Source organism: Telmatherina bonti, assembly GCF_933228915.1.
Source record: "Telmatherina bonti genome assembly, chromosome: 5".
Taxonomy (NCBI): Eukaryota; Metazoa; Chordata; class Actinopteri; order Atheriniformes; family Telmatherinidae; genus Telmatherina; species Telmatherina bonti.
The window spans coordinates 8,859,734-8,875,475 of record NC_136623.1 but is presented as its reverse complement, the minus strand read 5'-3'; the positions used below and the strand labels follow the sequence as shown (position 1 = coordinate 8,875,475).

Genomic DNA, 15,742 nt, shown 5'->3' with positions numbered 1-15,742 from the left:
CTGAAGCATTCGTTGACAGAAGCTTTATCAGGAAGAAGCCTTTGAAACCTCAGAAATAACATACAGATTATGAAATGATATCTCTGAAGACATGAGGCCTGCTTGACAGCGAGTGGCATTGTTTCTTAATCTTTCCATTTGAGTCCAGATGAAAGGAAAGAAAATTATTATGTTCCCAGCTGTATTATGAATGAAAAACTGATGGACTGACATTTTATTAAATTTCTACATCTGGTTTAGTAGAACCAAACCATCATTAGTCCTACCAACACTGTCAGAATAACTTGCCTGTACACATGGTGAGGTGTTTTTGCCTGGTTGAAATAGAATATATACTTAATATAGATCATAAAGTTCAGCAAAAACAAGTTGTTTTAGCATTTTTTTAGTCTGAGAAACAAGACACAAAAGTCACATTTATCCTACAGAAGTTATTTTAATAAACACTGATGTCAAAAGAAAAGTTTCCTCTGAGAGGAAGCAACCAGCGTATCCAGAGGCAGCGATGCTTTGGTAAACTACTAAGACATAAAACTGGAATGACGTAACGTGAAAAGAAAAACAAAAAAAAGGAAACAAAACTGCAGAAAAGAGACCAAACAGCAGAATACAATAAATTGTGCAACAGCAAATACAGTTTAAATATGTACAAGAAACTTTTACTGAACATTCAACAACGGCTTCAACTACTTTAGACTATGAGGACTTCACCATCTGAAGGGAAACTTCAGGTTCACTTTATTCAGTTGGCATCAGTTGTTCCAGTAAGTGCTGCGCTGACAAAAGATTTCTGCAAAGAAACTTTTTGCCAAGAATTCAAGTGTGAAAATGTCACGAAATGCCGATGCATTAGCTCAGCCGTTACCTGTCACTCGTTCCCCTCGGCAGCCGGCGTTGCGCTCTCTGAAACTGAAAGCTGCCTTTCTGAAATGAACGTGAGCGGCAGCCAAACGCATCTGAGGAAGAGGTTGGGAAATACTGCAGACAGTACTTCAGTCAGTGTCGTGTTTCTAAGACATCAGTCTTAAACTGGGATTTTAGTAGAACGTTACAGCCACTAAAAGTCAGTCCAAACGGAACGTTTCTGTAACCTATTGGCTAATTACAGTATGTTCAACTTCTTCTATACTGTACTACGAGTCCACGTTTAGGAGCTACTGTACAGGCTTCGTATGAGACTGCAGCATAAACGTCACTGTCACGCGGAGAAGTACAAGTTGTGTAAACATAACGGAGGAGATCGAAAACTCAAACCGTTACCTGAACGTGGAAAATAGCACTGAAATCCCAGACTGATACAGTTTGTTTGTTTCAACAACAATCGGATTCATCTAAAACCAAACGTGGTCCAAAACCGGATTTTAGAAAGAAAAAAAAAAAAGCAAGGCTTGTGACTAAAAGGTTGCTGGTTCAAATTCCATTCATGTCTGAGGAAAAGTGTGTGGAGAGGAAAAGAAAAAGGAAAAACCTCTAAAGTCAGAGTAAGGCCTGTCTTTCCACGTGTTTTGTTTTCTGTACTCCGCCTCCCTCTTCAGGGATCGCCATAAAAATCTTCTTTATAAAAGAAACATACATTTGTACAAGTATTTACAAAAAGAAGGGAGGGAAACCAAGGCATTTAGTGTTCGGGTTCTACGAATAGCCACAAAAACGACGTTCTACGTCCCTCTGTTCCACATTCGCTTGGAGTGTTTGTTTCTCTTAATAATGTTTCATTATTAATATTGTTAGAATCTTTATTGTTAGAATTTTGCTGTGTTCAATCGTTCAGGGTGTGACGTGTCCTGGGCCAGCCCAAGTCCCTGAGTTTGTAGCGTTTCAGCCTTTTAACACCTCAACTTGAGTCTGAATCACTGGTGTCTGAGGAGGAGGATGAGGAGGATGAGGAAGAGGAGTCTGAGCTGGAGCTGCTGCCGCTGAGGCGCGACGGCTGGGCTTGAGTCTCCGCAGCGCTGGGTTTCTCCACTAAGGGGGGGGGGGGGGGGGGGGGGGGGGGGGGGGGGGGGCAGAAAAAGCATTTTAGTCAAGAAAAGGAAGAGAAAAATCACCGTTTTTAGCTGTTTTTCCGTGTTTCCACAGCTTGTTTACTTCTTTTGCTCCGTTCTGATTTATTTTCTTGCAAATAAATCAGTGAAAGTGATGGAAACGGTTTTCTGTTAACACACTCAAATCTCATTTCATGGCGGTCCCCAGCTTTTCATTTTAACAGACCACAATGTTAAAGTCTGTTCCTTGCTTTTCTATTAACACCTCATTAACGTGTCTGTTATTTCCACAAGGCCGAGGATTTCTGCTCTGCGTCAGCTGGTTCCCACCTGCAGTCTCAGGAAGCTGAAATCACACGGATGTGTCCATGTTTACACACAACACATCTCTTTACAATCACACCTGTTATTCCTGTTATGATGTTGGTTAACCTGCATCGCAGGTTTGGAAAAAATAAATTGGTAGGAGTAGAAGAAGAGGTTTCTGGTGCACAACAAACACTGGTGTGTATTTATTAGAGCCATGACGATATGTCCCGATTTGTTTCCAATTTTTTGCGTGCTGATTTGATTTAAATTGCAGTTCTCACAATTCTTCGATTTTGCCAATTTTTGTAGATTAAAAACAACAAAAAAAAAAAAAAAAAGAAAAGAAAAAGAAAGAAAATGCATAAAACTTTTGCACATCTTTTTTTTTTTTTTTTTTTTAAATTTCAATTAGGAAAAAACAACACAACACATCATTCTTCTGCTATCATGCCTAAGAAGGCAGGTAAAAAGATCAATAAAAACAATAAAAATGACAAAAATTTTATAATGAATTTTATATATATTTTTTATTTATTTATTTTTTAAAAAAAATCGATTTTAAAATTGTGAAGCAAAACATCCTGATATTCAATTTTTCGACTGGATTTTCCCACCCCCAGTATTTATGGCCATTTCACTGATTTCAGTCTCTCCAGTTTCTAAAGTCTTCTAAGCTCTCAGGCAGTGTTTATTGGTATTAAACAGATTTGTCTGGTTTTAGTTTCACTCCATCTGCTACTAGGGATGGGAAAATCAAATCAAATTTTAGGATTTTTTGTTAAGAAAAAAAATCTCAATTGTTTTTCAAATAAATAAAACTAATTGTAATTTCTTTTTTCATTTTTTTATTGTTTTTAACTGATCTTTTTACTTGTCTTCTTGGGCATTATAGCAGCAGAATGATGATCTGGCTACTGGGTTGTTTTTTCCTCATTGAAATCAAGAAAAATGACGAGCAAAAAAAGTTTAGTACATTTTATTTTGGTTTTTAATCTACAAAAATCAGCAATATCAAAGACTTGTGAGAATCGCATTTAAATCAAATCGGCACCCAAAAAAAAAAACAAATCGAATCAGGACAAAAGCATATGGTCATGGCTCTACCTTCTACAATTTGTAGCTTTTTTTCCCCCCCCAGATAAACGTTATTGACTAAAGTGAGACAAGCTATATGGTAACGACTGACAGTGTGGATCATTTCCACTCAACATTGGGAATGTGTGTTTTCATGCGAGCTGAGTGGAACAAACAAACTCCTCTTAATCTGAACAAAATTAATATCCAAATGAGCAAAATCAGATAAGAATCTTCCGGTCAGTATGTTTACATGTTCATGTAACCATGGCTACCGCGCCCCTCCTGACTATCTGCAGGGTGAAGCTGGAGAGGTTTTAACTACATTAGCTGTGAAGAATCAACACGAGTTGAGGCGGAAAAATGACTTTCCATATTTTTCTCCAGTGAAAAACAGCAAACTGGATGGCATTAATTAATGACTGGCATTAAATCTGAGTCTGGAGCCTTTGTGTTGTACTCTAAAGACAGTAAACTCACAAGTGGATTTAGTTAGTGCCAAAAATTCAAGTGTGGTGTTTTCCCAATCATTCATCCGTAGGACAAGCAGACTTGTCTGTCCATGAAGCTTCTCTTCCTACATTTTCTCTAAAAGATGTTTTGCTAAATTACATTTTGGAGACCCATGCTGTCCCTCACTTATTATGTCTTGTCCTCATTTGCATTTCTGCACTCAGGCTCCGAGTCTCCAGGTAACTTTGTGCTCACGCTCCTCTGAACCGCTGCTCTACGACTCACACGGTAATGACCAGACAGTCCTAAAATATTGTTTATTCCACTCAGAAACACTAATCAGGAGATTTTCACACATTTAGCACAACCAGTAAGCTAGCACCAGAGCTCCCCGTCCTGCTCAGCTGGGGAAAAGTGAGGCAGTGTGAAGTACAGGCTGCGTAGACTGCGCATACAGTCTCTGATTGGCTGAAGGCCTGACATGTTAGTATATTTACAGATCAACATTCACTGCATAAGTAAAGCTTGTTCCATCCTCCATGAGAAGCGAGGTTATTGTCTGGTCCATCAATCCTCCGGGAGAAGCTGCATCTGCAGCGGGGAGGGCTCACCGCAGGCAGTGATGTCAGCTTTATGTGCATTAAACGCTGTTGCATCAGGGCAGGTTGTGCACGCGGCTGCATCCGTGTGTTTTAATACCACATGTTGTCAACGTGTTTATACTTTCTCACCACCTCAATTAGCTGTTTTATCCAAAAGAAAAAAAATCTATTTTACCTGCATCAGCAGAAAAGCGGAAGTGACAACTGTCCGCTTATGCTTTCCTGTGTTAACCACGCCCACTTCAAATGTCCGACCCATCACACAATACTTCTGAGGCCCAGAAGAAAACAAAACTTCAGCCAGCTTGATGTGTGGAGAACAGTCTTTAATCACGCCTACAAGAACAAAATGACGCTATTTTCTTCTCAGGGCCTCAAGAACAAGAGAAGAAGTCCTGGCTTCTCCTGGAGGATGTAGCAGGCTTGAGTAAGAAGAAGCCGGAGTGTCATGTGACTATTGGTTTTTCTCTTGGTAAAAAATAAGTACAACCAAAAAGCATAAACACAAATGTCTTCTTCAGCTCCATGGACTTAAAAGGACTTTAAACCTGAGAGACTGGGACATCCAGTGGGGTTACACCACAACGGAGCACTTTGGGGATTTGTTTTCATTCATGTTTTCAGTCTGACTCAGTTAAAAGTTCCGAAAATGATCTTTTGTAGGGGTAATGTTCAGTATTAAACCTCTGTAATAACAGAAACTATAAAGAAATAAAAGCACCAAAAAAGCCGTGTGTGTCTGACCTTTAGGTTTGGTGGGCTTCTTGACAGAGTTGAGCTGCCCGCTGACATCCTGCAGCCTCCTCTCAAGCTCCCTCCTCTTCTCCAAAGTCAGCTCCTCTTTAGACATGCCAATGCTGCCCTTCCTGGCTGCTGCAGGGAGTAAAGACGACAGCAAGGTTACAAGGTAACGTAACGAGCAGTGTCTAGGAGCTGTCGTGTCAATCAGATCAGATTTGACAGGAACAGCTTTTCTTTCGTCTTCTGGAGACAACATGACCAGAAAAACCAGAAATCACAAAGAGAAGGAATCATTCAGAGCAGAAAAAACATTTTTATCTGGAAAAATCCTTTCATGACGCATAAAATACCAAATTACAGAAAAAATCTCACTGTACTTCCATGCAAAACTCGTACCTCGCTACACTCACTGGAGTAATAAAATACGTGACTCTGGCGCTAAAGTCACGCGTAGAATGTCATCATTATAGATTTTCTTTGTATGACTGATGCTGAAGAAATCAGTTTTACAATTGTTATCATTGTCTTATTATTGTGAACAGTCCTTATAGGTATTTAAGTTTGATTTATTTCAACCTTTGATGCCAAAATATCAAAATAATGTAGAGACAAAGTAAAGAAACAACAAGTTTCGTTTCAACTAAAACCCCCAAAAGGAAGAACTCTTTCTCTGCCGTACTGTTCCAGTCCAACACGCCTCCTCTGCTACATGCACAGGACACAAATGAATCAACATAATTATTTAAAAAATAACTTTTTATGCAAAGTGATGATGCTCTTCATGTTTAATCATTTGCTGTGTTTAATGCAAATGAAATGGTTGCAAAAACCTCAGTAAAGCAAATGTTTTTATTTCCATCCCGACAGGAAAGGTTACGCTCATATGAGCCGATGATGGCTGAAATGTTTCGGTACGTGTTGCTGCAATAAGAACACAAACTAGAGAAGCTTAAACGTCATCTGTCACTGACCTGGCCTTGTAAAGCTAACTGCTGCAGAAACAAGTTTATTACACTTACCTGCCACTCAGCATGACTGGCATTTACAAACTGAGCCAACAAATATTTGGATATCTCTGAGTACGGAGTAGCACAAGGGACAGGACACACACTCGACGGGCGCTGCATTTACCTTGTTCACCATAAGGCTTACGGGGCTTCTTCCTCAGACATGTCATGACGTAACGCTCCAGCTCCTTCAGAGTGGACGGCTTGAGCGTTTCAAAGTCTATCTCGATCTCCTCGGGGTTGGTGTCTCTCAGGGAGGGCTCCCTGGACTGGATGATGTGGACCACACGGCCCAGCTTCTCACCGGGCAACTTGTTAATGTCAAGGCTTAGCTGGCGCTTCTCGTCATACGTCATGGGAACGATCTCCTCCTCTTCCTCAGAGTCGTAGTGAGGAAGCAAGGATGTGGCCACTTGGGGGTAAAAAGGCTTTTTTGAGGTCCTGGAAAATTAAAAAAAAAACCAAAAAAATAGAAAATTCTAAATAAAAATGATGGTAGGTGATGGTCTGGCTGCCGCATTATGCTGAACAGATGAGGTTCCCCTTCAAACGGACATTTTATTCTTTACTTTATTAGTTACATGATAAACGTGTTTTGGTTTGTGCTCATACCTGCTGGACCAGACTGGAGGGAGAGACGCAGCAGAGGAAGAAGATGGGAGAAAAAAACTTGATGTTTTGTAGCACTTACTTGCTGTTCTTGTTGCTCTTCTTGCCCTGTCCTTTCTTTGTCTGGGAGCCTCCTGCTTTGGCAGACTTGCTCTTCAGCATCTTCCCCGGCATCTTCCACTCCTCAGAGCCCGCTCTGCTTCTACCGCTTCGACTGTGCTTGTCCAACTTCTTCTTTTTCTTCTTTTCCTTTTTGTCCTTCTTCTCTTTCTTCTTCTTGGGTTTGATGATGGGGCCTTGGGAGAGGGCAGCGAGCTGCTCGTGCACAGCTCGTAGCTGTGGGAGGACAGACGTGGTTAGAATTTTACCTCTTAGGGCTGTGATGATATGCTTGTGTCCCGATTCGATTCAATTTAAATTGCGATTCTCACAATTCTTCAATTTTGCTGATTTTTGAAGATTAAAAACAAACAAAAAAAAAATAAATGAAAACTTTTTTTTGCTCTTTTTTTTTTATCTTTTTGATTTCAATGAGGAAAAAACAACACAGTAAGCAGACCATCATTCTGCTGCTATAATACCCAAGAAGACAACTAAAAAGATTAAAGAAACAAAGATAACTAAAATTTCTTATCCCATGGTCTGGGTGAATACTCGATTCTGATCGCACTCTCACTCACGTTCATACACACTGAGTTCCCCACAATTACCCCTGGCTGCAGTGTGCAGACTGAGGCGCATCATCATACCCGATGATGAGCGCCCACGTTGAGGCGCATCATCGGGTATTTGTTGCAATAGTATCTGCTGCCGAACGTGTTGCAGGTGCTCTCAAAGGCAGTTACCTTGGAAACGCCACAACAAAAGACATTAAACAGTCCACTCTGCCCTTTCTTGTGAAAAACATATTTTAACAGCAAAAACAACATTAGTAATTGATCTTATATTATTTCCTTTGTGAGTGACCATGGTTTAAGCGGGATAATGCCCTTCAGAAATTAATGGACTTCGCGGTTGCCTCCGCGTCGTCCATTAATATCTGATAATGGACACCTCTGAGGGCATTATCCCTGACATAATGGATTGTTTTTATTTATTTGAAAAAAAAAATCTATTTTAAAATTGTGAAGCAATAAATCCCGATTTTTAATTTAATTGTCCCACCCCCATTACGTAAAAAAAAAAAAAAAAAAACGTAAAACGCAGAGCGGCGTGGACAAACTGAGGAGAACCAGAACACTCACTTGTGTGCACACCTGGTCCTGTAACTCAGCCAAGCGATGGGCTCGCTCTTCCTCGCTGTCTGAGCTGGGGCTGCTGGCGCTCTCCTCGCTTTCGCTGCTGGGATCGCTCTCTGAGGTTGAAGACGAAGAGGACGAGGACGAAGAGGAGGAGGATGATGACGATGTTGGATGTCCGCTGATGGGCATGGCTGTGTGTTCCATTTGCGGTTCATCTGGCATCTTGGCAAACCGGAATTCAAACACATCCTGCAGCAAAAATGAGAAAAAGCAGGGAAGCTTTGTTTGCTTCTGCTGTCAAACAGCTGAACACTGAAGAAGAAAGCTGAGCTTACCTGCAGTTTCCGTGCCATCCCTACTACATCATGATCAGGGGGATTGTACTTGTAGCAGTTGGAGAACATCAGCCGGACGTCGCTGGCGAACTGCTGAGCATCTCTGTACTCCCGACAGTCCATCTTCCTCTGATGAAGAGTTTGGGGAAGTCGTTACAGCTTCAAGCAGATTAAATTTAAGTCATTCTTTGTTTTATAATAAATGATGCTCCAGGTTACCTTTATGGTGCTGAGATCCATGGGACACTTGATGATATCATGGTAGTCATGAAGCCCCAGTGCGGCAGCGTCCACAGGCGTGTAGAAAGGCCAGGCGTACGCGGCGTGTTTCTTTGACAACATGTCTTTCAGCAGCCCGCTGCAGTACCTCAGCTGGGGACTTAGTTTGCCTTTCTTGGAGAGCTGAGGCTGAACAGTATCAGGCAAGTCCTTCTTGGGAGGTTTGATGGGGCGTCCGCTGCCCACCCTGCGTCCGGTACCCGCCATCATGGGCTGGAGGAGCACAGGCCCTCCAGGGCCCCTGACCAGTCCCATCCCTGGTGGCGTCTCCAAGCCCATGCTTCCCATTGAGGAGATTGTGTGCATGGAGGTGTCGTGGACTTGGCCACCGTGCCCTCCTTTCCCCAAACCCACCATGTGCGCTGCTCCGGACATGCCCACTGTGAACCCCATGGTTGAGGGGGTGGTGGTATCTGCTTTACGTTTTACACCTTTCTTCTACAGAGGAAAGCAGATTGGAAATCACTGAGATCAGTTCTTTAGCATTTATCATGTTTTACATGTAAATATAAAACATAAAACACATTAAATCACAATCATGCTTTTATATTTACCTTGGTTGTGGGCTGTGTGGGGGGCAGGCCCATAATGTTGGCTGGTGGGAGGCTTTTTGTTAGAACCGTCTGGGGGGAGTTAGCCACCATGGACTCGCCAGTGTCTGAAGAGGAGGGCGAGTAGGCAGACTGAGACACTGCCGGGACCTGCTGAGCCCGCGATGCTGCACAAAGAATAAAGGAGCAACTTGATAAATACAACTTCACCACAGAAAAACAAGAAAAAAAGGTTCCTGCTAAGTAATAACTTGTTATTAAAGTCTCTTCATAAAACCTACAAGATAATTACCTTCCTCCCGCGATGTTGCAGTGCATCATGTATGAATACTAGAGGTGGGGAATCGAATTGAAAACAAATAGAAAATCTGGATTTTTTGTTTCATAATTTTAAAATAGATTTTATGTTAAAAAAAATTCCAAATAAAAAAAAATCCTTTATAAATTGTCATTTTTATTGTTTTTATGAATCTTTTCACTTGTCTTCTTGGGCATTATAGCAGCATAATGATGGTCTGGCTACTGTGTTATTTTTCCCTCATTGAAATGAGGAAAAATGACGAGCAAAACTAATTCAGTACATGTCACAATTTAAATCGAATCGGCCCGAATAATTTCTCAGTTCTTTCCAGCTTATAGAGGAATACAGTTACTTGGGTAATTAGCACCTTTTTTTTTTTTACTTAAGTATAATGATTAGTAATCTAAAATCTGTTTGAATCAAGAATTGATTTTGAATTGAATCATCACCCCAAAAATAGGAATCGGATTGAATCGTAATTTGTTGTTCGATTCACATCCCGAATAAACACTAATTCCTATTAAAAGTGAAAGAAAACTTCAGAAACACTTACTGAAACAAGGCCAAGGCCTGATCTCAGCTCATTATCTTGGCCCTGCTGACTTGACTATATAACCTTCAGGAACCACAACGCCGTGTCAGTCCACATATCCAAATGTCCCCAGATAGGTTTGGTAAGATCTCGGTTATTCATTCTGGTCCCAAAAGCCCCAATCCAGCAGGTTTTCCATGTATTCCAACAAACCTGAATCAAATTAAATGGCCAAACAGCCAATTAAGTTTTGCACGATGTCTCATTGATTTGAGTCAAGAGTTTAGGAAGAGGGATGTGTGGAAAACCTGCTGTAGGACTGGAATAAGAACCCCTGTGCCAGATGATAATTACTCTCTGATCCCGACAAGAAAACGGACATGTTCCCTCTGCAGAATGAACGGGTGAGATCAGGTCCCCCAGGTAGGGAGGGACTGAGACACAGCCTAAAAAAATTTAACTAACAAAGTCAAAATAAATGTTACATGTTTTTTTGTTTTTTTTTATTTGACTGGATTTTATCACGTGTTGATCTAAACATTGTTTTGTACTAGTTGTTGTTTTCAGTTGTGTTTTTAATCAGTCTTATCCCATTGCTTTAGTTTTATTGATCTACTATTTTTCACTCTTTAGTTCAGATGTGTTTTAGCTTGTAAAGCACTTTGTGCAACATGATCTGCTGGAAATGCAACACAAATAAACTCAATCTTAATCTTTTGCATTTAAACTGGAACAAAAGTATAAAAAAAAGCCCAGTTAAACTAGACAACCCATTGTCACACTCTCCACACTCACTGCTGGATTTGCGGCCTCTTCCTCTGCTGTTTTTGCTGCGTGGAGCTGGTGGAGGAAGCTCAACTTCCTCTTGTGGCATTTGGGCAACCTTCTGGAGAAATATCTTCTCTAAAGACTGGGCCATCAGCACAATGTCATCTGTGGGCTAAGAAAATATACACACAAAAAAATATTACTTTCATAACAAAAAATAATATTCACATATGAATAAAGATGATAAAAGCGTTTTTTTCCTGCCATACTTTTGTTTGTGACTTAAAACAGCTCAAGATTTTTTTTTTATTTGCATCTTTAAAGCTGCTCTGGAGATCAATACAATGCCAATTTTGAACACACGCTATGGCTGACTCAGCAAAAAGATAAAAGAGGAAGAGGGGAAGAGAAAGTGACAGAGCAACAGATATGACAAAAGACAACGTTAGACTGACTTTTACTGGCTGGAGAGCGATCAGAAAAGAGACTAGATGAAAGATGGATGTACAATAAGATGATGTTTAGGTAGGAAAATTTGCCAAAGTTCAGTAATGCTGCTTTGGCAACTGGATAGTGTCATTCCTCGTTAACTTTATTTATCTATCACTTTTACTCATTTCCTGAGTTGTAAAAGTCTGTAGAACAAATTAAAGAGATTTTTCCCTCGAGAAATAAAGACAGTTGAAAAAATTTCCTGTCCAACAGTATTTTAATTGAAACTTTCAGATCAATACCATACGTTCTTATCAGATCTGTGAAAAAGTCTTCAGTGCAATACCTGATCAGTTTTTTACTTCTGCAGAAATTCAACCTACCTTGTTGTAGATGTAGCAGTTGGTGAACATCGTGTTGAAGTCCTGTATGCACTCACTTGCGCTGCGATAGAAGTTGTTTTCCAAACGTTTCTTTATGGTTCCCATGTCCATGGGTTGTTTAATAATTTTATGATAATCCTAAAAATCAGGGAATCAGACTATCAATTTAGTTTTTTTTTTATACATCTTTAAAAACAGATCAATTTGAACAGTACATTTGAAAAGTATTAAAACCTCTAGTTAGTAGTAAGTTGGAGTTACAAACCAGACAACTCAGACACATTAATTTGTAAATATAAAAGCTAAAAGAAAGATTACATCAAGACAAGACCATGGCTTGTATAAACATAAATAGACCACCAAAAAGAAAGTAAAAGTAATATTTTACAGCATTTGTGTCTGACCCACCGGTAAGTTAAGTCTGTAGGCATCCACAGGCTCATGGAACGGCCAGGCAAAGTGGTGCCTCCACAGACACTTCATCAAGGTTTTCTGGAGGTACTGCAGCTGGTTGGTCATACGGCCTTGCCGGCTGGGATCCTTCACAGGGGGCTGTGGGGGGGCAGGGGGTGCTTGCGGCATCGTGTGTGGCAGAGAAGGACTCTCAAAGTCCTCGTATAACAGGGACGGCTTGCGAATGCGTTTACCCGAGCTGGTGTGTTGGTCCATCATTCCACTGGACAACCCAACCAGAGAGCTGAACATCGGAGACGAGAGAAGAAGATGGGACAAAGACAACAGGAAGGATTTTTATTTACGCAGAACAGAAATGTAAGCTTGCATAAATAAACAAGATCTGACAAAAACAAAAACAAAGTCAGAGATCTGAGAGACGACAAAAAGGTTATGACTGAGATCCCAAACTCCTCTCTAGTGAATGAAGTGGTTTGTGTCAACTCAGTGTGCTGCAGGACACAACAAACAGCCAGCTGATCTGCCACCTATTCCCATGAACACATGCACTCATGGGAAGTTCAATTATCTCCAAGTCTTATGCACACTTCATTCATATATCCCACATGACCAGTGAAACCATCCTCCCAGTCCAATAACCCACCAAGGAAGCCAGGATTCCATCAAACGGCTGCTACTTTTAGCATTGTCATGGGAACCGCCATCGCACGGGTCCTCACCAGTAAATAAACATTCATCGATCATATAATTAGACTGGGAATAAGATGCCAAAGTCAATGTTATCTGTTCATACATTCAGCCCCAAACAAACACAGGAAACAGAGGCTTGTAAGTGTGTTATTAATACAAAAAGGGAAAAAGTCTTAAACTCTGTGATGAAGAATTGAAACTGCAAGTCTCCATCATTTAAACATCTGGCACACTTATCTGAATATTTATCTGGAGAAAATGAATAAACTCTGTCTCATAACTTTGTTTATGTATACCATATTAATTACATTTTTTTTTGTCTTTTTATATTTTCTTACTAAATGTATTACTTATTTTACCTCAGGTGATTAACTATGTATTTTATTAATTACTGTGCAACATTGTCTCACCTGCATCGCTGAATTCATTTTACTGAATGTCCTGAATCTTGATATTATGTTAAATGACCTTCAAAAGTTTGTTTAAAATCTATTAACTATGCAATTAACTTGTAACAAAATGTATAGTCAGTAAATGAGGAAAGGTAGACAATACAGATATTTTCATGTTCTACAAGCTTCAGGTCTGACGGTGGTCCAGTAAAAACATGGCCTTTATAAACCATTCAAAGCACAAAGAGGTGACAGAGGTAACCCTGTCCATGCTGACAAGTCAAAGCAAACACAATTTTCTCTAGTCTTAGAAAAGAAATCAGACTCAGAAGAAATTAAATCTCACCCAACAGGTCAGAGTACACACCTGTCCCACTGACACACAAAGTGTGGCAAAGCCTGTGACCTGATTTTCTATTTCAACTGGAAACACAAAGCATGAAGCTGTAATATTCCTATAAAGAAACAAGATCATTTTAGCATGAATAGTATTTATAAATTAGTGAAATTGTAAATTTACTGATATCTGTACTCTGGAAAAATAAATGACTAGTTAAATATAATAACAAACCAACCTGCAGCAAAAAAAAAAAGCTAATTTCTTCAATTTTATTGAAAAACTAAAATGTTAAAGTTTAGCATCAATCAGTTTTAAAATAGTGGGACCTTCCTAAAAAAGTTGAGCCATTTTATATTAGAGAGATTAAACAAATATCAGGACACATGCAGCTTCTCTGTTATAAAAAATAATGTTTTTACTGAAAGCTAAATGTTTTATTTCCACTTCTAACGTGTTATACATTTTTAGAATTTGGCAATTTATTATTAAGTCATAAAACATGTCCAAAACATCCATAATATATAAACATAAACATGGCAACACACATTTTTATTGAGTATAACCATTCATTTGTGGCTGACCAAGAGTTCAAAACTGTCTTAAAGCTGATTAACTTTCAAAATCAAACCAGTCTGGTGCTTAAACGTGCACTGGAATAATATTTGCTTGAATTAAAGTCATATCTTTATTCAGGCAGGAGTTACAAATCAGCATCTTAGATTTCCAGTCCAGCAGCTGGTGATCGCGTGGTTTGCACGCTCCGCCCTCACTGTTTGTAAACACAGGTTCACAATCCCAGTAACGCAACTTACATTAATAACCAGTCCAAAAAATGGACTAGCATTAAGTTTTCATTAAAGATCACAGCTTCAGATGCAATCCGGTATTTAATTCAAGCCATTTTGCCGCAGTACAGAGGCAGTTCAGCAGTACGGAAGCTCTGGCGGAGACAGCGAGACAAATCCAACTGAACACCAGCTAACCCTGTGTTTCAGCCTTTATGTTTGGTTACATATTAGTAGATAGTTAACTTATAAATCCCTAAACTTGTGCATTGATCACTCAAGAAAGGAGATTGGCATTAGCAGGCATAGTAAGCAATGAATGAGCCGGCTGACAGAAAGCCGGCGGGGAGCAGCCGGATGAGCCAGCCGGCGGGGCTGCAGCTGTCATTCGCCTTTACATCCCAGCGTTTAGCTAAAGAAAACAATTATGTACCGAATGCATAAACTAAGATGCATTTAAACAAACACTCGTGCAATTAACCATGAGAGAGTAGCTTGTTGTGAAAGCTTGCTAAATCCGCCTGTGTCATAATAACACAAACGTCGTTGACAAGCTAGCGTTCTTATCGGGTTGCTAACGCCGCTGCAACTCAACAAAACGTACCGTCAGTCCATCTCGGTAAGGGATAAAAACCCGCTTAAATGTCCTCAGTTTGCTGGAGGGTTGTGTAGAATTTACCTGTCGAGAGGTGGGTTGACGGCTGCTTCCATTGGGTTGAGGGCGGAGTGTTTTTCTACCAGTGTTGACGCTGCACTTCCACCGAATGAACGTTGTGCAACTCGCGGAATGAAATGGCTACCTTAACGTTTCCGCTTGACCCTATATAAATGCGTCACGTGACAATGACGCATCGGCGCGATCACGCAGCACCGTTTCTGTACACTGATTGGCTGTATTTTCACGTCCATCACACAAAGCCCTCCCTTAACACTCCGCTGTCGACGCCGTAGTTTTTATTATTATTATTTTTATATATTCTTTTTTTTATTAAAATATATTTACAATACAATACAACGGATATATAGGAGAATTTCATAACTCACAACTCAAACTCAGGGGCAGCATCATAGATCATACTGGTTTTCACAGCTTTTGAATTTGTGCAAAATTTCAATGACTTCATGTACAGTTGTGCTCATATTTATTCATACCCTTTCATTAAAGGAGGAAAAAACAGCTGCCTGTAAAATAAGCTGAAATTGACTTAAGTAATAATGAATAAAAAAAAAAAATGAAAATCATTACATTATTTTCTAATTCTGGTTCAATAGATTTTTTTTTTTTAAAAAGCAAACAAATTAGATAATTTATTACATCTTACATCACTCATAAACTAATATTTAGTTGAACAATCCTTTAATGTTTCCGCTACAGTCAAGTGTTTTCTGTTCCTCTCAGTCATACTTCTGCACTTGTTGACAGGTATTTTGTCCCACTGTTCAACAGAAAAGTGCTCTAATTTGTCCAGGACCAATTTGTTTGTCTGTTTTTTTTTTTTGGTTTTTTTTTTTCTTTCTT

The 15,742-nt window shown here is 39.8% G+C and overlaps 1 protein-coding gene across 1 annotated transcript; it reads right to left on the bottom strand.

The window, feature by feature from the left end:
- Positions 1–502: 502 nt before the first annotated feature.
- On the bottom strand, positions 503–12,176 carry brd2b (bromodomain containing 2b). Its single transcript, XM_079239983.1, has 11 exons — positions 12,011–12,176; positions 11,603–11,740; positions 10,815–10,959; positions 9,190–9,353; positions 8,576–9,073; positions 8,357–8,485; positions 8,025–8,270; positions 6,863–7,116; positions 6,296–6,612; positions 5,168–5,296; positions 503–1,965 (listed from the first exon to the last, which is right to left on the bottom strand). Exons 1-11 carry the CDS (start codon positions 12,119–12,121, stop codon positions 1,835–1,837), a joined length of 2,262 nt encoding a protein of 753 aa, XP_079096109.1. The 5' UTR covers positions 12,122–12,176; the 3' UTR covers positions 503–1,834.
- Between the last annotated feature and the right edge of the window lie 3,566 nt (positions 12,177–15,742).